The 23307-nt window shown below is 32.7% G+C and overlaps 2 protein-coding genes and 1 long non-coding RNA gene across 4 annotated transcripts in view; 2 read left to right on the top strand and 1 right to left on the bottom strand.

Moving 5' to 3' along the window:
• The first annotated feature begins 1671 nt into the window (after positions 1-1671).
• Positions 1672-23307, top strand: part of LOC142225842 (uncharacterized) — an 87441-nt gene continuing 65805 nt past the window's right edge. For both annotated transcript variants that reach the window (XR_012719451.1, XM_075295653.1), the window contains exon 1: positions 1672-1943. Coding sequence is in view for 1 of the 2 variants with exons in the window: in XM_075295653.1 (XP_075151768.1) it covers positions 1864-1943 (80 nt within the window). In the remaining variant the exon portion in view is untranslated. The remainder of the gene's footprint in view (positions 1944-23307) is intronic.
• LOC142225841 (uncharacterized) lies at positions 10491-11804 on the bottom strand. The gene is made up of 2 exons (XM_075295652.1): positions 11301-11804; positions 10491-11236 (listed from the first exon to the last, which is right to left on the bottom strand). Exons 1-2 carry the CDS (start codon positions 11347-11349, stop codon positions 10722-10724), a joined length of 564 nt encoding a protein of 187 aa, XP_075151767.1. The 5' UTR covers positions 11350-11804; the 3' UTR covers positions 10491-10721.
• LOC142223391 (uncharacterized) lies at positions 20945-22043 on the top strand. The gene is made up of 3 exons (XR_012718713.1): positions 20945-21262; positions 21327-21432; positions 21498-22043. It is a non-coding gene; the product is annotated as an uncharacterized LOC142223391 (long non-coding RNA).

Here is a 23307-nt window from a genome sequence, read left to right as displayed (position 1 = left end):
GGCTTTCGATATGGTCCACACGTTTTTCCATGCCTTCAGCAATTTGTTGAAGATTCTCATTTAGAATTCTAGAATTTTCGTCCATCTTTTTTGAATTTTCGTCGAATTTTTCTTCCAATTTTCTAGAATTCTCTTGCATTTTTAGAGAATTTTCTTCCATCATTTTTCTAGAATTCTCTTGCATTTTTAGAGAATTCTCTTCCATCATTTTTCTAGAATTCTCTTGCATATTTAGAGAATTCTCTTCCATCATTTTTCTAGCATTCTCTTGCATTTTTAGAGAATTTTCTTCCATCATTTTTCTAGAATTCTCTTGGATTTTTAGAGAATTTTCTTCCATCATTTTGCTCAAAATATTGACCATCGATGTGTAATCAACAACATTAGAAGCTACAGATGGAGTTTCCGAGGCGCTGGCTACTACTGATTCGTCAAGATCTTCCTTATAATCGAACTCATGTGTTTCGATATCAATACTGCGCCGCTCGAACTCTTCCAGTAGTCGCTTTTGTAATTGAGCCTTGTTTCCTGTAGTCGGCTGCTCCATTTTGCTCAATTCCTTCTTCAAGTCTTCCACTCGAAGCTGATTAAACTTCATTGTAGATTTTTTTCCGTTATTTCACTTCCGACACCAATTGTTACGTTTTTATATTGAGGCGTATTTAATTACCCGATAATTAAAAAGACAGTTCTTTTCAATAACGTTAATCTACAATTTATTTGTTTAACTGATTGGTTTCACTTATTTGCTCTACGATGTGTACTGTATAAACTTTAGCTTACGACTGACTTGACTGCACCCTCCGCCAGGGGCTTATATACCGTGATTTGACGATTTCGAAAATTCTGGATAGTCTGGCCTACAACCATCGAGAACTATCTTGATACAATTTATCTAACACCACATATTCAACTGGTTATCTTCATTGCCTACAGCCATCTGGAATATTCCATCGGCGTTATTTTACAGGTGATATGGCACACATACTTTTAGGCTTATGCTAGTAATCTAGTGCATTCTACTAGATTAGGTAGATGTCGTGCAGGTATAAAACCAAAGGCGTTACTTTTACAATGAACGATTGGAAACACAAAAGATGTTTAAGGAAGTACTAGAAAATAAAGAAATGACTCTAACAAGTTATGACGTAATTTTATCGTTACAATTTGAAAATTAACGTAAACTAATTTAAATAAACTTAAATCTAGAAATATCACATTCGTAACAGTATTTTCCAGACGTCCATCCAATAACTGCATAAGTCGAAAAGGGGAATCAGAAAGACGAGGTGTTTTCGTTGCTCGTTCTAAAAGAGATGGTTCTCTGACCCGTTTAGAAGAGCTGGCATTTTCGGTTATTTCCACTTCTACTACATTAATTGCATCCCTATTTCTATATTCCATATTACAGTTTTATATATTTATTTATTTTTTTTTTTTTGTTATTTTTATTTATTTGTTTATTTTTCAAAAAATTGTTTAAAAACGTTTACTCTTGGACTGGGTGGTTAATGGGTAACTTCGTTTTACCATGCGTGTTACGAGGACTAATTTGAACACAAGCATGCCGCAGCGACATCTATTGTCAATTGTTCGAAACAGAAAAACAGTTCAATACACTGGTAACACTGTTTAATTCGATTGACAGTACACATATGATTAACATATTGTTTATATTATTTATGGCTACGTGCTGAATTTCAATCGGTTAACATAAAGTATTGTGTTTTTGTGCTTTCCAATAAAAGTATGTAGAAAATAATTAATTTCAATAATTATTTATCACATTTTGTGGTGTTACGCGATAAATAAGCACTGGCCAACACTACCCTAGATATACGGAGCGGTGAGATTAAAGTTTAAATGCAGCTTGAGCCAGAAAACAGTGTTTTTACTGATCAACGGGCTACGACTCACGGAGCACCTGGAAAACACGACTTCTTGTATGTATTGTATCTACTTTTTTGTAAATACACTTTTTATACCCACTATGCACTTGTTTGCTACATTTCGCGAAAAACTGTAGCAATTTTCTAAAAAACGCCAAAAATATTTAAATTTTTAATGACCGATATCTCGAAAACTAAGCATTTTTGTCCAAATTGTTACTTAAAATTTCCTCTTTAAAATACACTTTTTATCCCCAATATATATTTTTTGTACCATTTTGTGCAAAATGCAGCCATTTTTTTTAAACAGAGCTAAATAAATATATTTAAACTTTCAATGATCGAAAACTAAGAGTTTTTGGCCAAATTGTTACTTAACATTTTCGCTTTAAAATACACTATTTATACCCATTATGCACCTTTTTGCTACGTTTTGTTAAAATCAAGCCATTTTCTAAAAAATGCTAATGGCCAGTTTCTCATCTTCCGATTAATTTTAACCGGTGGATAGACCTCCGGTTAGTAAATTTTTTGTATGGGATCAGCTGTTTTATCGACACGATACATAATAACAAGACATTGAGAAACTGGCCCTAAAAATATTTAAATTTTCAATGATCGAAATCTCGAAAATAAAGATTTTCTTACAAAATAGTTACTTAACATTTTCTCTTTAAAATACACTTTTTATCCTCAATATGCACATTTTATTACATTTTGTTAAATTTTTTCATTTTGTTACATTTTCTAAAAAAAAAAAACGAAAAATATTTAAATTTTTAATGATTGTTATCTCGAAAACTTAGCATTCTTGACAAAATTGTTACTTAACATTTTCTCTCTAAAATAAACTCTTTTACTCAATATGCACTTTATGTTACATTTTGTGAAAAATGCAGCTATTTTCTAAAAAGGGGTAGGTTCTTTTAAACTTTTAATGATTGATATCTCGAAAACTAAGCCCTTTTGACAAAATTGTTACTTAACTTTTTCTATTTAGAATATACTTTTTATGCCCAGTATGACCTTTTTTGTTACATTTTGTGAAAAATGCAGTCATTTTCTAAAAAAAAGCTTCAAATATTTAAATTGTCAATGATCGATATCTCGAAAACTAAACATTTTTGACAAATGGGTTACATAACATTTTCTCTTAAAAATACACTTTTTATGCCCAATGCGCATTTTTTTGTTACATTTTGTGATAAATGCAGATTAAAAAAAGGCTAAAAATATTTAAATTTTCAATGATCGATATCTCGAAAATTAAGCATTTTCCATAAAATTGTTACTTAATATTTTCTCTTTAGAATACGCCTGTTTACCCAATATGTACTTGTTTTGTTACATTTTGTGAAAAATGTAGTGTATATTTGTAAAAAGCTACATATATTTAAACTTTCAATAATCGATATCTCGAAAACTAAGCATTTTTACAAAATTGTTACTTAAAATTTTCTCTTTTTTACCCAATATGAACTTTTTTGTTACATTTTGGGAAAATGCAACCATTTTCTGAAAAAGCTAAAACTATTTAGACTTTCAATCATCCATGTTTCGAAAACTCAGCATTTTTATTTAATTATTTATTTGTATATTTCTACACAGCAAGACAATGTCTTATAATTATAGTGCAGATTTCAATAGTTGAAATAATATCCATCTTAATTAGGATTACTATAATTCATATTATGGGAAATTTTATAAACAAATAAAAAATTGAGGAATAGCATTTCTTTTAAATATTAATAATTTATATAATAAATAATTTTTGAAAAGTAATATGTTTTTAGTATTTATAATAATATCGAAGAAAAATTTAACATTTAAATGCAAAGACGTGATAGTATGTAAATAGAAGTTTATGAAGGACAAGATATATGTAAATTAATTCCGATACAATTGTAGTATTCGCTTTTTAAAAATAAAGGGGTTGCTGATGCTTTGTATGTTGCTCGGTAATGTGTTCCAAAGACGTATTGTACTGATAAAGAAATGCCATTCGGAAACAAGACATCGACGCCTAAATGGTATTATTTTTCTACCTCTGCTTGATCTTGCGAATCTCAATTTGTAATACAAGTTATCCGGTGTCCGTTTTACTATAAGTTTCTGCAAAAATATCAAAGCCTTTGAATTGATGAGAGTCTGAAAACTGAATCCATACAGAGAATTCGCTAGATGTGCGAACCGTTGTCGCCTATTCAGTCCATACACATAACAGATGATGCTATTGAAGGCAACATTTAGCCTCCGTTGACTCCCCGAGTCACAATTAGCAAAAAGTTCACAGCCATAAATCAGTCCTGGTACTAGTAAAGTTTTCGCCAAGAGAATTCGTATGTTCAGTGGCGTATAGGAATGGCTAAACCACAGCGCTCTTAACCTAGCATAAGTCTGGACCGCAGCAGAATTGACATGATCTGTCCAACTAAGTGAACTATTGAAAATTACTCCTAAATTCTTCGCTCTGGTGACAACATCTACCTTCTGACCATTTATAATAATATCCGGCGCATGTGGGTGGAAATGCTTGTTCCTGTGTATTATAAGGCATTTTGATTTAGTAGGGTTCAGCAATAATCCGTTAGCCTTCGCCCAATTAAATACACGGTTAAGATCATAGTTAAGCCTCTCTACAGTGTCCCTGATACTGCCAACATTGCCGCTCAGGAAAACCTGGACGTCATCAGCATACATGACAGTCTTGCAATGCTCTAATTGTAGGGGGAGATCGTTGGCATATAGGGAGAATAATAACGGACCTATAATGGACCCCTATATACAAGTAGAGGTCCCGATCTATCGCCTCCACTATAAACTGTTTGAATCCTGTCCTTAAGGTACGACGTAATCAGGTCCAATGCGGTTGATGAGAATTTAAAGAAACGTCTCAATTTCATGGCCAGATTTTGATGATCAACAGAATCAAACGCTTTTGAGTGGTCCAAAAGTACAAGAAATTCAACTTTGTTGTCATCAATATCTCCTCTCAACGATTCTGAAACCTCCGCCAGGGCAGTGATGCAACTATGGTCCGGGCGAAACACAGACTGCCTACCAGTCAACAGTGACTCCCGGTGAAGATATTCTGACATCTGAGAGTGCAATATCTTCTCGAAAACCTTAGACAAGTAGCTGAGTATAGATATGGGACGGAAATCCAAATTAGATTTAGGAACCGGAATGATTTTCGCATGTTTCCACATAGTGGGGTACATACTTGTGGTTAAAATCGTATTAAAAAAATGGGTAACAAAAAGCAAAATCGTTGGAAGTATGATCCTAATAAATTTTGGATCACTACCATCAAGACCGACGGCGTTAGACTTCACTTTGGAGAAGCTAATAACCACCTCATCATATGAGACACATCGAAATTCAAAAGAGCCATAAATATCAGAATCGTCCGCTGTTCTATTACTATTACCATAAAAGGAAACATCAATTGGTATGGTCGGAACATTAACGAAGGCCTTGTTAAGTTCATCAAGATCTCCGCAGTGCTGAGAAAGATACCTGGACTCACCAACACTTATATCCCGTATAACCCCCCATTTACTTCTCGAGTCTACTGCCCTATGAAATTTCCCGGCGTAATACTGAACCTTGGCCGCTTTAATGTAGCTATTGTCCTAAATCGTTTCCATCTGGAATACGCAATATCCCTCTCCCTAATACAAGACTTAATTGAGGAGTTAAACCAAGGTCTATGGTTAGACTTTGTTCTTCTATTCCTGATGGGGATGGTCTCATCATATATACGCACAATATTACCCTGCAGGAATTCCAGTTGCTGATCCACAGTGCTAAAGGTGTAAATATTGTCCCAGCTGACCGAATTGATCCTATCTTGCAGGTCCGTGTAGTCAATACTCCGATAATCCCGATACGTATAATTGTAAGTGCCCACCTTTTCATGTTTAGGAAAATTGTAGTCCAGAAATATCAGGTCATGTTTCGAGAAGCATGAGGCTGAAATCTGATCATAATGCAGAATTTCACATGGGTTGTTGACAAGAAACAAATCCAAAAGTGTGCTGGAACCTGATGAAGAGAAGTGTGTGGGATACACATTGTTAGTAGTAACGAGACTCAAAGTCAGCATTTTATCTAACAAGGAAGAGTCTACAAGAATGTTCGAATTAAAATCGCCTGCCAATATAACATCATTAAAACCCAGAGTTTCACTTTCGAGAACCTCTAAAAGGGGCCGTATATCAACCGTGTTGTTTGGTCGATATATGCAAAATTGTTACGTAACATTTTCTCTTTAAAATACACTTTTTTCCACAATATGCACTTTGTTGTTACATTGCTAATACAAAATGTATTGTATAATGAATATATGAATAAGTACTTGAAGGTGAGCCGTTTCAAGTTGATTTCTGGTTAAAATGATGTCTACAATCAAACTTAAAATTGTTACATTTGAAAACGTTCATCTTGTGTTTACTGGGAAGCTAAGACCAGAAATAACTACAAAATTGGTAAAGTGGCAACAATGACACTCACTCATCGCAAAGATAATTGAGTATAACAAGATTAAGCATTGTGCTCTTATCAAGAGAAGACAAATGTCAAGGTGTAGAGGGCTATGAGAAAAAATTTGTTTTATTTGTCAATTTTTTCCAAAGCAGCTCTGCCCAAGAATAAATTTAAACGGCAATATTCACATAAAACCATAATGAATATTTGCTTTAAAATACACATACGTTTTATTTTAATTTTCTACAATCGTTTTGGCACTGCTTTTGTGGGTTTTTATTCAAAAATTTATGAAAAACACAAATGTTATGATATTTTCCGACGCAAACGGCAGTACATTTGAGAGACACGTCGACGCAAACTTTATGATATTTTGTTGGCAGAGTCCTCTGGTGCTTCAGTTTTGCTATGACAAGACTGCATCTTCTTCTCAATTATCTTTACTCATCGTGTGAAGTTATCAGTGATGGGAATTATAAAATGAGTGGTACAAAGTCAAGGGGTACTTTTGTGCGTATACAATCATCACAACTGATTCGATATTTTTATTTTATTGTTGATAGTCTATATTTAAAAAAATCTCTAATGCTCTTTTTGCGTTTGACAATATGCAAAAATTTCACCATTTTGGTAGTGAATTATGGGCGTACAATATTTAAATTTTGGACGGTAATATTTTGTGAAAAAAACAGCCATTTTCTTAAAAAAAGGATTTAAATATTTAAATTTTCAATGATCGATATCTCGAAAACTAAGCATTTCTCACAAAATTGTTACCTAACATTTTTTCTTTAAAATACACTTTTCTACCTAATATGAACTTTTGTGATAAATGCAGCCATTTTCTAAAAAACAAAAACTAAAAATATTTAAACTTTCAATTATCGATATCTCGAAAACTAAGCATTTTTGGCAAAATTGTTACATAACATATAGTGCCCAATATGCATTTTTTTGTTACATTGTGTGAAAAATTCAGACATTTTCGAAAAAAAAGCTAAATCTACTTTAACTTTTAACGATGGACATCTCGAAAACTAAGCATTTTTGACAAACTTGTTACTTAACATTTTCTTTTTATAGTATTCACTATTTATGCCCAATATGCACTTTTTTGTTACATTTTGTGATAAATGCAGATTAACAATGCCCTTTCAACAGAAGTGTTAAAATATAACGAAAATAACGCTATAGCATACACGTTTGTATTTAGGAACTTGGGTTGACTTCCCGCATATTTTTTCTCAACATTATTGCCAGAAGTGTTCCGAATTTGGTTGAGAATTTCACCACTTCATTAGGTCGAAGATATTTTTTTACCCCCAAAAATCCCCCTAATAAATTTTACCCCTAAAATCCCTTAAACGTGCGAAACCCTAACCTGGCAACACTGCATACAACAAATCAATTTCTCTCTCCGGTGAAATCAATTCACTTGGAAAAGTCTTGGTGAAAGTTAAATTATGTCCAAGATGGGTGTATTTCCGGTTAAAAAAACTACTTGCGAAAAAATTTGAAATATTTTATATTTAATACATGAGTTCTATTAAAACTGCGTCATTTTTAATTTAAAAAATAAAAAATTATAATAAGTCTATTGATTCCACTTATTTTGAGTTCCGCCTTAAGGTGAGTATTAAGTTCGAGTTTAGCTGCTAAAATCGCTAAAGTGAAAACTAAATCAGTAAGAAAAATGCATGAAATTATACATATTTGTTGCATATTTTATTATAACTTGATGGGGAAAAGCCCAAAGCAAATTTTCACAAAGTTTGTATTCCTTAAAATGGATTATTAAAGAAAAGTAATCGTGAAAAAATGACGTTTTTAGCGGCTAAAGGTGGGTATTAAGTTCCAAATTTTCACGTTCGTGGATTTGACGTGAATATACTTTTTCATAGAAAAATTTGTATTTCAATAATTCATAGAAACGTTTATTTCTGTAAAAAACATTAATGAAAATACATCTCATTATGTAGAAAACTTTGATCAAATTTTCTAATTCTGTAAAATTTGTTTTTTAGTTTTCTTTTTCTTTTGTCATAATATCAACTTTTAATATTTTTTTGTTGAAAAATATATGTACAACATCATTGGAAAGATTTTACCTTGTCGAAATAGTTTTTGTGGCGGGACATGGTATGTTATGCATTTATAATATATTTTTTGCCTGCTTTTTGTCTTTCGAGAGTTGTAAATCCACAAAAGTCTAATGGCGTTTTCTTTTCTTGTAAAAACTACGCACTTTTTTTGCATTTTACCCGGAAAATTTACTTTTTAGGTTCTTTTCTAAAAAAACAGGCAAAAGTGCGAGAAGGTTTCGAATTCTGTTGTGAAAATAGTGCCCCGCGTAGAGGCAAATTACGGGCATTTTCAGCACTGCCAACAAATGAAAGTGCTACGATTGCCCTGAGAAACAGAGTTGCATATTCTGTTGATTGTGACGTGAAAAACACATTTTCTCACATATTTTCTTAGCTGTCACAAAATTCAAAAAATTATTAATTTTAAAATGGAAAATAAAGACATGACTTTACTAGTGGCGCGACATATAATCGACGAATTATTAGATTCGTCATCATCATTCGACGATGAAGAAACCATAGCAATATTACAGCCAGAAAGAAAGGTTCATTGCCGAGTAAATAATTTTGTGGAGAATGTCATTCATGTGTATTCAGATGCAGAGGTAGTTAAGGTCATCAATGCAGTACATACATCAACATTAAATGTATTTCTAGTTTAAAAACAACTTCCGCGTAAGTCACCAAAGTGTCGCATACCTAATGGAACGTTTTGAGTCTGTTGTAATTGAGCGCTCGTACCAAGGAGGAAGACCTCAAACCAACGTAGAGAAACAATTGTTAGCATTTTTATGGTAAGTTCTTCTTGGCACTTACCCTACCAGTATTCAAAACATTTCAAACTAGGTTCTGTGGCAACAAAACCACTATCAGGGAAGTGGCAAATTTGTTTGATATGAGCCGATCTTGTACCCATCGCTCTATTAGCAATGTTTTGGAATTTATGACAAATGTCATAGCTCCGGAAGTAATCAAATTTCCACGAACTCCTGAAGAGAAGGACACCATTGCTACTGAGTTTGGAAAGGTTTGTCTGTCAATAGTATCTGCAATGTAGACTAAAATGAAAATTTTCAGGTTTCTGGTATTCCTTATGTTTTGGGCTGCATCGATGGGAGCTACATATCTGTAAGGACACCGAAACATAAGATACGATCTTCTTACGCCAATAGACACGATACAATTTCTATCACAATGCAGGGCATTTGTGACGCTAAGCTGCGATTTCAAGATGTGTTTACCGGTGTTCCAAGCAAAATACATGATTCTAGAGTTTTAAAATTATCATTTATTTCGAAAGAATTGGCAAACATATGTGGCAACAAGTACTATCTCTTAGGAGACTCCGCCTACCCGATGCGCGAATATCTTCTTATTCCTTATCGTGATTATGGAAATCTAACAGAATCGGAAAAGCTCTATAATTTGAAGTTTTGTCAAACAAGAGTTAAAATTGAAAATGCGTTTGGCGTTTTAAAGAGCAGGTTCCGGCAGCTAATGCGTTTAGATTTTCATAATGTCGATAAAATGGCAAAATTTATACTAGCATGTTGTGCTCTGCATAACATTTGTATCGACAGATGTGACCTTTATGACGAAAATGTCCCAGAGATACCAGTGGAAACTGCGGACGAATATTCCGATGAAAATCAACGCGATATCTTATTATCACAGTTGGGACATATTCGGAGAAATGATTTAAAGGACTATTTGTTTAATTCAAATTTTTAATTTTTATTGTGAAATGGTTTGTTCTAAAGAATAGTTTATGCTAACTATATACTACATAACATAAATAAAATAACATGTAGTATAGTGTAATTCATTTATACATATTAGAAAGTAATAAAACAAAAAAATTAAAAATTGTTTTTTTTTTTACATTCATATTCATAAAAAGTAATGTTCTTTTGTCCGAAACTAAAAGTGTGTTTTATTCATTTTGTTTCGGAGAAAGTATTTTTTGAGTAAGTATCTTATTTAATACACCAGTCTTATTTGAAGGATTACGTTACATAGAAACTCAAAATTTAATTTTGATCAAAGGTACTGAGTTCATAATTATATTCTAGAAACATTTGGTACATTTTTTTCACGAATGCAATTTTTTTAAATAATAATTCATGTATTAAAATCATTCACTGTGAGAAAAGTCTGCAATGGCTTTCATATCGAGAAAAATCTTTGATTCACTTCATGGTATCCTTTTGAATGCATATCAATAGAAACATTTGTACCAAATGCTTATTACTATTTTATATTAAACTGCTTCAAAATTGTACTCAATTTCATTTTGTTCGGAGATTCTAAGCAAAATAGTGTGCATTGTATTCACTGCCTCCATTTTTTCCTTGTGACGACGTTCCTTGGCTTCCTCTTTCATTTTTGCAATTTCGAATAAGGTGTCATGTATGGTCTTTTTGGGGCCATTCTCGTAATTTTTGTTTTTATTTTCTTTTTTTACATACTTTTGGCTACTCAACTGAACTTCCGGCTCCAAGGAATCGTCAAGAGAACAAATATTTTCCAGTTCTTCTTCAAAGTCAACGCGCTGGTGCTTAGCCCCAGAAGTGTTGTTGTTTTCAATAGCAATCTTTTTTCTTTTTAAAACTGTTTTGTATCGTTCCTCGCATTGCTTCCGAGTTTTTGTAGGTATAGCCTCCGATATTTTTGACCACATAGCCTTCTTATTCTTAAATTTTTTCATTGGTCCTATTTCTGGCATGTATTTCCCATAGAGGTCAAGCATCATCCGTGTCTCGCCATCAGTCCAAACTAAAAATAAGCATGTGTTTATATTGAAACACAAAATTGCATTTGTGTAGTTTGTAACACTTACCTTGTACTTGTTTAAATGATTGTGGACTAATTTCAATGTTTTCATCCATATTTTATACAAAAATTCTAAACAGATTTACGGATGAGATGTGAATGCTGTTAATATTTTACTGTCTATTTTTTTTTTTATTTTATTTCATTTTACGTTTGCCCTGTTTGCTCCTTTGAATTCTTTTCAGACCATTCAAATGATAGCACTTTTTTAGGTTGCTGGCAACATTTTAAAAATGTGCATTCTGTACAGACAAAATGAAGGCAAAGCACTTTTTTCAGAAAAGAAAACACCATAAATGTTTGATTATACACAAGAATAGAAGGTTCTCTTTGTCCAATGCTGACATTATGTTGAATGGTCAAAAAATCGATGTAGTCACTAGTGCTAAGAATCTTGGAGTAGTATTCAATAGCGCATTGAGTTGGTCAAGTCATGTAAACATAGCCCTTGGACAAACATATGCAAAACTACGTGCTTTATGGGTTACTTATTCCTACACACCAGTCAATATTCGACTTCTTCTGGCGAAAAGTCTTTTGTTACCGGGTTTAATTTACGGATCTGAACTTTTCGCGAATTGTGAGTGTGTAAATATAACCATAGCGATAGGCGGTAGGCGAAACATTTTTGCCGCAACGGCAAATACAATAAGCTTGACGGCGAATAGTTCCGTTTTTCACGTTTCCTAGCGTTTTTGTTGTCAATACAGCATGCTTTAACAATATTAAACAATGAAGTTGAATAAAAACATATAATGGCTTGTTATTTGTTGAGTTATTTCAAGAAAAAATAATCTACACGTGTCCAGGCAACAGCAATTCCTAGTGGTGAGTTGAAAAAATTGATAAGCGATGGCAACACTATACCAGTTTTCGCCAAGGAGTTAGAATAAGTTTTAATTTAGCGACACGCCGCTAGCCGTCACGGTATTCCGTCGCGGATTTTGGGCTTCCCATAAGAAATACACGTAAATAAGTGTTCGCCTACCGCCTATCGCTATGGTTATATTTACACACTGACTCCGTGAGCAAAAATAGACTTAACGTGGCATTCAATAGTATAGTTCGTTATGTGTATGGGTTCGTTATGTAGGACCGATCATGTTTCGCATGTTACAAACTCCCTCTTTGCCTTTAGTTTTAATACCCTGCTTAATGTCAAATCGTTAGTATTTCTACATAAATTGATTTACAAACGGAAACCCAGCTATCTCTATGATAAAATTCGGTTTACCAGATCTGATAGAAATAGGAATATAATACGCTTTATAAGGACAAGTCTTGTATCCGAATGGCAGTTCTTTATTGGCACAATACGTCTCTGGAACACTCTACCACCCGATATACAATGCATCAGCAACGCATCATCTTTTAAGAAGAGTATTCAAAATTTATTTCAAAATTAGAATATTTATCATTAAAAATTTGCTTGTATTTATAAGATAGTATCACAATTTCAATCATCAATAATACAATGCAATTGAATATTAAAAGTAATTTCTATATATATTTTTTCTATTATTATTAATACAATTTTTATTTATTCTAATTTTAATTTATTTTCTTTTTATCTTTAAATTTAATTATTGTACTTATTATTAATCGGAGATGTTTTAACATTTATAATCCTGCACTGTAATTATAAGATTTTAATCTTGTTGTGTAGGTGTGTAAAATGAAATGAAATATATTAATTTAATTTAATTTAATTTTTTTTCAAAATTTTACTTCGATAGAAAATGTTTGTCAAATTTTTATTCCTATTTTTATTTCTATAGAAAATTTTTTCAAAATTTTATTTCTATTGAGTATTTTGTCAAACTTTTATTTCTATAGAAATTATTGTCAAGATTTTATTTCTATAGAAAAATTAATCCACATTTTATTTCTGTAGACAGAAAATGTGGTCAAAATTATATTTCTATAGGAAATTTTTTAAAAATTTTATTTCTAACGAAATGTTTGTAATAATGGTTATTAAAAGTACAAATTAGATTAGGTTAGGTTAGGTTAAAGTGGCAGCCCGATTAAATTTCAGGCTCACTTAGACTATTCAGTCCATTGTTATACCACATTTAACTAAAAGTACCAATTACATATGGGCACTTCTAGTCTTAACCACTGAACCTTCTCTATTATTTACTTTTGTGGAACCAACCAGATTGCTCCAAAAACATTAACAAACTGCTTAAGTTAACGTTTTCCAGGTCAGCCAGTAATCTAAAGTTATATGCTCCTAAAATTCGCATACGCCTTACACAAAAAGCAGGACACTCACACAAGAGGTGTTTAATTGATTCCTTTTCCTCCACGTCATGACAGCTTATACAATAGTCATTATACTTCGCACCTATAGTTTTTGCAAATTCGCCTATCAGGCAGCGACCCGTTATAGCAGATATTAGGAGTGCTATCTGACGCCTTGAGAACACTAGCATATCTAGTGTGCGGTTTAAGTTTAAATGGGGCCACATTTGCTTGGTGTCGTTACAACCCTTGCAATTTTCCCATCGAATATTGGCCATCATAACAGCCTTCTCACGCAGTAAGAGCTTGCAGGTGGCCAGAGGCATACCAACAGATTCAAGTTCCCCTGGAATATGTAAGGTAGTTCCTAGCCTTGCTAACACATCTGCTTCGCAGTTCCCCGGTATGTTCCTATGGCCAGGCACCCATATTAGGTGAATATTGTACTGCTCAGCCATCTCGTTGAGAGATTTGCGGCATCTATGGCCGTTTTCGAGTTAAGGAACACAGAGTCCAAGGATTTTATTGCAGGTTGACTGTCTGAGTATATATTAATGCCAATATTTGTTGGAACATTACTTCTCAGCCAATTCACCACCTCTCTTATTGCCAATATTTCAGCCTGAAAAACACTACAGTGATTAGGTAATCTTTTCGCTATTCGAATTTCCAGATCTTTAGAATATACTCCGAACCCCACTTGTCCATTCAATTTGGAGCCATCAGTATAGAAATCTATATATCTTTTATTCCCCGGGGTCTGTGTACACGAATAAGAGTTTCAAACTTTTTGTCGAAAAGTGGTTTTGCCAGGGTGTAATCCACTACGTTAGGCACATCTGGCATTACTTTGAGGACCGAACTATGACCGTACATTTTTTCCGACCACAGCGATAGCTCGCGCAACCGCACAGCCGTTGTTGCAGCTGACTGTTTGGCCAAAATGTCTAAAGGCAATAGATGTAGCATGACATTAAGGGAGTCTGTTCCTGTCTTACTAAATGCGCCTGAGATACATAAGCTCGCCATACGCTGAACTTTATCTAAACAAGTCGGTTTCTGAAGAGCCGGCCACCAGACTACAACACCATATAGCATTATAGGTCTAACTACTGCCGCGTATAGCTAATGCACAATTTTTGGTTTTAGTCCCCACTTTTTCCCTATTGCCTTTTTGCACGAGTACAAAGCTACCGTGGCTTTTCTCGCCCTCTCTTCAATATTAAGCCTAAAATTCAGCTTCCTGTCCAAAATAACGCTAAGGTATTTTGCACACTCACCAAAGGGAATTTCAGTACCCCCTAAGGAAATGGGTCTAACCGTGGGAGTTTTGCGATCTTTGCAGTACATGACTATTTCTGTCTTTGCTGGATTTACACCAAGACCATTATCTTTCGCCCATTTCTCAGTCATCCGGAGAGCTCTCTGTATAATATCTCTGATTGTGGATGGGAATTTTCCCCTGACTGCTAGCGCCACATCATCTGCGTATGCCACCACTTTTATCCTTTCTTTTTCTAGAGAAACCAGAAGGTTGTTTATAGCAACATTCCAAAGAAGAGGTGATAGAACTCCTCCTTGGGGAATGCCTCTGTTCACATACCTTTGTATGTTTGCTTGCCCTAGTGTGGCTGAAATACGTCTCTTTATTAGAAGTTCGTCTAACAGCCTAAGTATACCTGGATCAACATTCAGAGTTGTCAGTCCATTTAATATCGAGCTCGGATGGACACTATTGAACGCCCCTTCGATGTCTAGAAACGCCACGATTGTGTATTCTTTGACAGATAGTGAGCTTTCAATAAAGCTGACCAGTTCATGCAATGCGGTCTCAGTAGACCTGCCCTTCGAGTATGCATGCTCTCGTTTCGAGAGCAAACTTGAATCCATGCTAGTTCTAAGATACATGTCTATCATCCTCTCCAGGGTCTTAAGTAGGAATGAGGATAAGCTGATTGGTCGGAAATCCTTCGCACTCGAGTGAGAGGCTTTTCCTGCTTTAGGTATGAAGACGACTTTTGTTTCCCTCCACTTTTCTGGAATATATGCTAAGTTTACACATCGTTTATATATCACCGTCAACCAGGGGATAATTCTTTCAGCCACTGCCTGTAACTCCGCCGTAATTCCATCAGGTCCGGGGGATTTGAATGGTCCAAAGCTATTTGAAGCCCATTTTATTCTAGATTCCGACACAACTTCCTCGATAGGAAATGATCGCTGAGCCTCTGTTACACCGCCAGAACATGGTTCAACCGTCTGATTTCCAGGGAAGTGTGTGTCCAAAATTACCTCCAACGTCTCCTCACTGGACGTTGTCCAATTTCCCTCCGATATTTTAATGAAACCTGGAGCGGTGTTAGTGGATGCTAGTACCTTCCGTAGTCTGGAAGCCTCTGACGTATTCTCAATAGTGCTACAGTAATCATCCCAAGATTTTTGTTGTACAAATTAGATTGTTGAGGCCAGTATGCACCTCTAGCGAAATTTTCGGTAGCAAAAATTTATTTAAGTCTACAACAAAAAAACAGGGCTATGTACACACATTTTAAACCAGCTAATCGCTTTTAAAAATTGTTAATATATGCTCCAAATATTCCTTAAATAAATTGTTTATTATTTACAGACCTTTTAAAACTTTTACGCACACAATGATTGTAATAAATTAAACGTTTACTGCCAAAATATGCTTTTGACAACCCTGTTATTTTCATTAGAGGTGCGTACCAGCTTACGAAATTGAACGCTACCGAAAATTTCGTTAGCATAAATAGCAATGCATTTCTTATGGGAATGAAATTTTTCGCTAGAGGTGCATACCGGCCTTTGCAGGAAAATTAAAAAAATTTTGTTATTGGTTTTCCAACAAAAGTTATTGGTTCTCAAACTTATTTTTATCTGTGTAGTTAAAGATGTTTTTGGAAGTATGAGTGCCTATGTCTATATATTCTTATTTTTTACTGATATTGTTACTATAAATTCTAATTCTATATTTCATTCAATTTTTGCTGATTAGAAATTTTTGTTATCAGTTTTGATAAAAAATTTAGACTTATTATTCAATAGAAAAGTTTAAAAAAAATTTAGATGTTGTTAGAATTTAGAATTAAATCTTATTCAGATATGAGTTGATAAAAACATGAAAAATTTTTTGCACGCGTTTGAAGTTGCAAAATTTCCGTTTAAGACATAAAATGTCTAATGTGATTGAATGTATTCTTTTTGTAAAATTTTCAGAAAATGTTGCCATGCTTCCATTTTTACAGAATATTTTGTCAAAATTTAAATTTTTGAAGAAATGTTTACTTGAATAGCCTTTTTTTCATAGACAAATTTGTATATCAATATTTCATAGAAACTTTTATTTCTGTAAAAAATTTCTTAAAATGTTAATGGAAATAGAACTTTGATCAAATTTACTAATTCTATACATTTTTTTAAAATTTTCTTTTATATATCGAAAATGGTTTCATAATATAAACAAAAATATTTTGTTAAAAAAATATATGTACAACATATGTATATCATTGTGTATAGGAAAGGTACGCGAACAGCCCTATAAATGCCAGTAAATATAAACAGCCGTATTCATAAAAAGTTAATTGACGTTTATGAACGATTGATAAATTATTTCGTGAAAAATAGCATTCATAAACGATTAATAGCTTACCAAACCTTTAACAAGTCTTTGGTAAATTGTAAAAATTTATTGTAGGATGTACCCTTCTTTAACTCTTTGATAAAATTGCAAAATGCTTTTTTGGGCAATACCTATTAATGTATCGCTGTTTTATGCTATTTTGTAAAGGGTGATTTGTTAAGAGCTTGATAACTTTTTTAAAAAAAAAAAACGCATAAAATTTGCAAAATCTCATCGGTTCTTTATTTGAAACGTTAGATTGGTCCATGACATTTACTTTTTGAAGATAATTTCATTTAAATGTTGACCGCGGCTGCGTCTTAGGTGGTCCATTCGGAAAGTCCAATTTTGGGCAACTTTTTCGAGCATTTCGGCCGGAATAGCCCGAATTTCTTCGGAAATGTTGTCTTCCAAAGCTGGAATAGTTGCTGGCTTATTTCTGTAGACTTTAGACTTGACGTAGCCCCACAAAAAATAGTCTAAAGGCGTCAAATCGCATGATCTTGGTGGCCAACTTACCGGTCCATTTCTTGAGATGAATTGTTCTCCGAAGTTTTCCCTCAAAATGGCCATAGAATCGCGAGCTGTGTGGCATGTAGCGCCATCTTGTTGAAACCACATGTCAACCAAGTTCAGTTCTTCCATTTTTGGCAACAAAAAGTTTGTTAGCATCGAACGATAGCGATCGCCATTCACCGTAACGTTGCGTCCAACAGCATCTTTGAAAAAATACGGTCCAATGATTCCACCAGCGTACAAACCACACCAAACAGTGAATTTTTCGGGATGCATGGGCAGTTCTTGAACGGCTTCTGGTTGCTCTTCACTCCAAATGCGGCAATTTTGCTTATTTACGTAGCCATTCAACCAGAAATGAGCCTCATCGCTGAACAAAATTTGTCGATAAAAAAGCGGATTTTCTGCCAACTTTTCTAGGGCCCATTCACTGAAAATTCGACGTTGTGGCTCGTTAGTAAGTCTATTCATGATGAAATGTCAAAGCATACTGAGCATCTTTCTCTTTGACACCATGTCTGAAATCCCACGTGATCTGTCAAATACTAATGCATGAAAATCCTAACCTCAAAAGAATCACCCTTTATATCATTATATGCCAATGCGTATAAAATGGGCGATCTTTTCTTATAAAAACCCTATTTTTATACCATTTTTCAAAATACTAATCCAAATAAGAGAACTGCAGAAATAGACGTACAAAATGCATTCCTACTAATATTATGTAAATTTAACGTCATCTTAATCTTCCTTTTGTTACTTTAATGAAAAATGCGTCGAAAATTAGCTCGAGAAATTAAATAGATGAATTCCATTAGATTAGTGATGTGTTTTTAATAACAATAGACTTTATATTCGAATACAATCCGGTTCGATTAATACTAATATTGATACTAAATTATTGACTAATTATAAAATGATTGTATAGTGTGAGTAATGCATTCTGTATAAATTAATTTAGCCTGGAAAATTATGTTTCGCCACAAAATCATTAAAATGTTGAGACTTTATTTTTATTAAGATCAACCGGTTATAATTCGATCTTCATCACTACGATGAAAATGGCAAGATGTAACGACATGTGTTGCCACCTGATCACTAAAAACGCATGATAATTATAATAGTGTTATTAATGATTAATGAATACCCATTTTTATATAAGGCTTATAGAATAAAAAGAGCGTGATAGCTATCACTGGTTTAGAGTGCGCGTTAATGATTTTTTATGAATAAGGCCGAAAATCTCTAAAGCAGTCCCAATAAACACAGGATGAGCGTTTTTCAAATGCAACAACTTTTCAGTTTGAGGGTAAATATAATTTTCAACATAAATTCAACTTGACTTGAAATAGCTCATCTTCAATACATCTTCAAATTGTTTGCGAATTACTTCCAATTTGCCAAACTGTTGACGAAATCTTTGAAAAGGTGTTGAAGATAATATGAGAAAACTTTGACAAAACACTACTCTAAAATGCAACGAAAAAACCATGTGGTTTTCAATACTTATTTGTTCAACAAAGTTCGTGGTCAATTGCAACAAATAAAAAAATGGAAAATTTAAGCAAATAACCAAATAGTTTATAAAAATAGGTAAGTGAAAATAAAAAATGAAATAAAACTTTAAGGAAGTCACTAAATGTATATCTCTTTGCAGAAAACTAAAATTATGGATTCTACGTTCTTGAAAACATTAAAAAGCTGACCAATGAAAAAATGGTGGGCAATTAACTGGAACTGCTTCAAATAGTTTATAATAATTGGTACGTCAATATGAAAAATTAAATCAACACTTTAAAGAAGTCACTAAATTTAAATCTCTTTCCAGAAAACTAAAATCTTTGGATGCTACATTCTTGCAAACAATAAGAAGCTGACCAATGAAAAATGAGTGGCTTATCGACAAGAAAAAGTTTCCAGAAACGTTACAAGTGCAACCAATTAAAATTGTTAAAAACAACAAATTGTTGAAATCAACAACTTCTGGATGAAAATGTGCATCACATCGTCAGTTTAATTCATATGCTATTATCAGTTTAAAATGGATATTTTGTGAATTCCTTCTGCTGGAAATCAATTCTAACAAGCGGTCCAGTACGTTCCTAATTTAAAATGGCTCCTAATGTTAATAAAAGGAAGGAACCAATAGGAAGGAAATCGAATTATCAATGCAAAAGTGTTTACTAATAATGTTTAAGATATTTAAAGTTTTGTTGTTTGTTTTTTTTTTTTTTGTTCTTATTTGTTGATATGTTTAATAAGATTATTATATATCAATTGGTATTGTAGTGTATTATGTAGTGTAGTGTATTATTATATATTTTATTTTGATGAAAATGAATAAATTATACAAAATGCATAGACTTTTGGCTTTGACTTTCAATTTGAAGTGGGGATATCATTCATACAAATTCAGGTTGAAAAGTATTTGCAACGATGTTAATTTTGAATTTGACTCGCATCGAAAATTGTTTGACAAATTATTGAGTAGCGATGCATTTCAATTTGAGGATAACACTTGAGATATTATTGCTAATGTGTTGAATTTCACTGTTGAGGGTAATGTCTGTTTTTTGTTGAGAACGCGATTTTCTCAACAATTTCTCAACTTGAATATTACCCTAAACCTTTGAAAAAATGTTTGAAAAATTGTTGAAATGTAGCATTTTTCAAACGTTTGTGTTTATTGGGGTGATGCGAATTTCGTGCTTTTTGCACCAAATTTAGTGCTTTTTGATTTCCAAAAAACACGAAATTGCCTTTTTAATGATAAAAAAAAACTAAAGATTATAGAAGAGGAAGATGGGATACTGGCTACTGAGCACATCAACCATTTACCACATTAGTTTAATACTCGAACCAAACGCGTATACGACAAGTATTGACATAGCATTAAAATGCAAATAAAAAGAAATTAAGAGCACGAAATAAATTTCCATAAAGGGGAAAATGTATTTTTTTTGTTGTTGCCTAAAATTTAACATTGTTTCATTAAGAAAATTACATTTTTCATTTAAAAAATAAAAACTAAAAACAACTAAAAGATTAGATTATTAAACTAATCTGGTAAATGCAACAAGCCAATCTCCCATCTTCCTCAAATCTATAATCTTTGAAAAAAAAAACACCAAATTGGTGCTTTCTAGCGTTTTCGTTTAATGCTTTTTTCAATTTGAACCGTAATGAATTTGATTGACAACATCTTTTCATACAAAAATTCTGATAATACCCAATAAACACAGGATGAGCATTTTTCAAATGCAACAACTTTTCAGTTTGAGGGTAAATATAATTTTCAACATAAATTTAACTTGACTTGAAATAGCTCATCTTCAATACATCTTCAAATTGTTTGCGAATTACTTCCAATTTGCAAAAATGTTGACGAAATCTTTGAAAAGGTGTTGAAGATAATATGAGAAAACTTTGACAAAACACTACCCTAAAATGCAACGAAAAAACCATGTGGTTTTCAATACTTATTTGTGCAACGAAGTTCGTGGTCAATTGCAAGAAATAAAAAATGGAAAATTTTAGACAAATAACCAAATAGTTTATAAAAATAGGTAAGTGAAAATAAAAAATGAAATAAAACTTTAAGGAAGTCACAAAATATATATCTCTTTGCAGAAAACTAAAATTATGAATTCTACGTTCTTGAAAACATTAAAAAGCTGACTAATGAAAAAATGGTGGACAATTAACTTGAACTGCTTCCAATAATTTATAATAATTGGTACGTCAATATGAAAAATTAAATCAACACTTTAGAGAAGTCACTAAATTTAAATCTCTTTGCAGAAAACTAAAATCTTTGGATGCTACATTCTTCCAAACATTAAGAAGCTGACCAATGAAAAATGAGTGGCTTATCGACAAGAAAAAGTTTCCAGAAACATTACAAACAAGTGCAACCAATTAGAATTGTTAAAAACAACAAATTGTTGAAATCAACAACTTCTGGATGAAAATGTGCATCACATTAGTCAGTTTAATTCATATGCTATTATCAGTTTAAAATGGATATTTTGTGAATTCCTTCTGCTGGAAATCAATTCTAACACGCGGTCCAGTACGTTCCTAATTTCGAATTGCCCGCATGTTAATAAATTTTAATGCTGTTTTATGACACCAACAGGAAGGAAATCGAATTATCAATGCAAAAATCTTTACTAATAATGTTTAAGATATTTAAAGTTTTGTTGTTTTTTTTTTTTGTTCTTATTTGTTGATATGTTTAATAAGATTATTATTTATCAATTGATATTGTAGTATATAATGTAGTGTAGTGTATTATTATATATTTTATTTTGATGAAAATGAATAAATTATACAAAATTCATAGAATTTTGGCTTTGACTTTCAATTTGAAGTGGGGATATCATTCTTACAAATTTAGGTTGAAAAGTATATGCAACGATGTTAATTTTGAATTTGACTCGCATCGAAAATTGTTTGACAAGTTGTTGAGTAGCGATGCATTTCAATTTGAGGATAACACTTGAGATATTATTGCTAATGTGTTGAATTTCACTGTTGAGGGTAATGTCTGTTTTTTGTTGAGAACGCGATTTTCTCAACAATTTCTCAACTTGAATATTACCCTAATCCTTTGAAAAAATGTTTGAAAAATTGTTGAAATTTAGCATTTTTCAAACGTTTGTGTTTATTGGGTACTGTCAAAACTTTGTAGTAACTTCACAAAAGCACTCATAATTACACAGATAAAAATAAGTTTGAGAACCAATAACTTTTGTTGGAAAACCTATAACAAAATTTGTTAATTTTCCTGCAACAAACTAATTTGTACTTTTAATAACCATTATTACAAAAAAGTTGTTCTCAATAACATAATTTGTAAGTAATTTGTTGAGCATCCAACAGTACAAAATATTTGTTATAGAACGTTACGTTTAATCCTCAAATAATATTTTTGAATTTGAACGAAAAAATTTGTTTGTGGTTTGTTGGAGTCTATCAATGACCTGTAACAAATTTATTGGTGTATTGATAAAAAATTAAATTGAAATTAAAATTGACAGAATTTTGCTATGAATTGCACCAAAATTGCAAAATTGCCGGAACAATTTTGGAGATATTTTGTTAAGTACACACAGAGAAGGAATATGACCAAAATGTTATTTTTGGACGGGGAACATGTAACATTTTTGTGTCGAAAATCCTATACTCAGTTTTGTAAATGTTTGACAATTTTGAGTAATCCCGGGTCTAGCAAGCATTTTGACAACTTTTTGCCCAGTGCTATATATTCTAGTTAATTAGAATTGTTAATCCCGATATTAATATGGTTTTATTATTTATCTCATACAAAAACACATTTAAGAAACTACCATATTGAAAAATATACATTTTTCACAGACATTTATAAATGTCTTTCTGTATTCTCTGATGAGTGAGCTCTTTGCTTGCTATCATACACGTGCATGTGCTCATACACGGTTTGTTCTAACGGTATTCTCCGCATACTTCTTTTAGCTTTCGTACATATTCTCAGCGATGTGCGCGTAACCAGTCTTGTATTTTTGTTTTTGTTTTCATATCGATAGCAGTCAACTATTTTCACAACAAAGCAATTTGTTGAAAATTCAGA

This window comes from Haematobia irritans, chromosome 2 (assembly GCF_050003625.1).
Source record: "Haematobia irritans isolate KBUSLIRL chromosome 2, ASM5000362v1, whole genome shotgun sequence".
Taxonomy (NCBI): domain Eukaryota; kingdom Metazoa; phylum Arthropoda; class Insecta; order Diptera; family Muscidae; genus Haematobia; species Haematobia irritans.
This window is presented reverse-complemented; position numbering and strand designations above follow the sequence as displayed.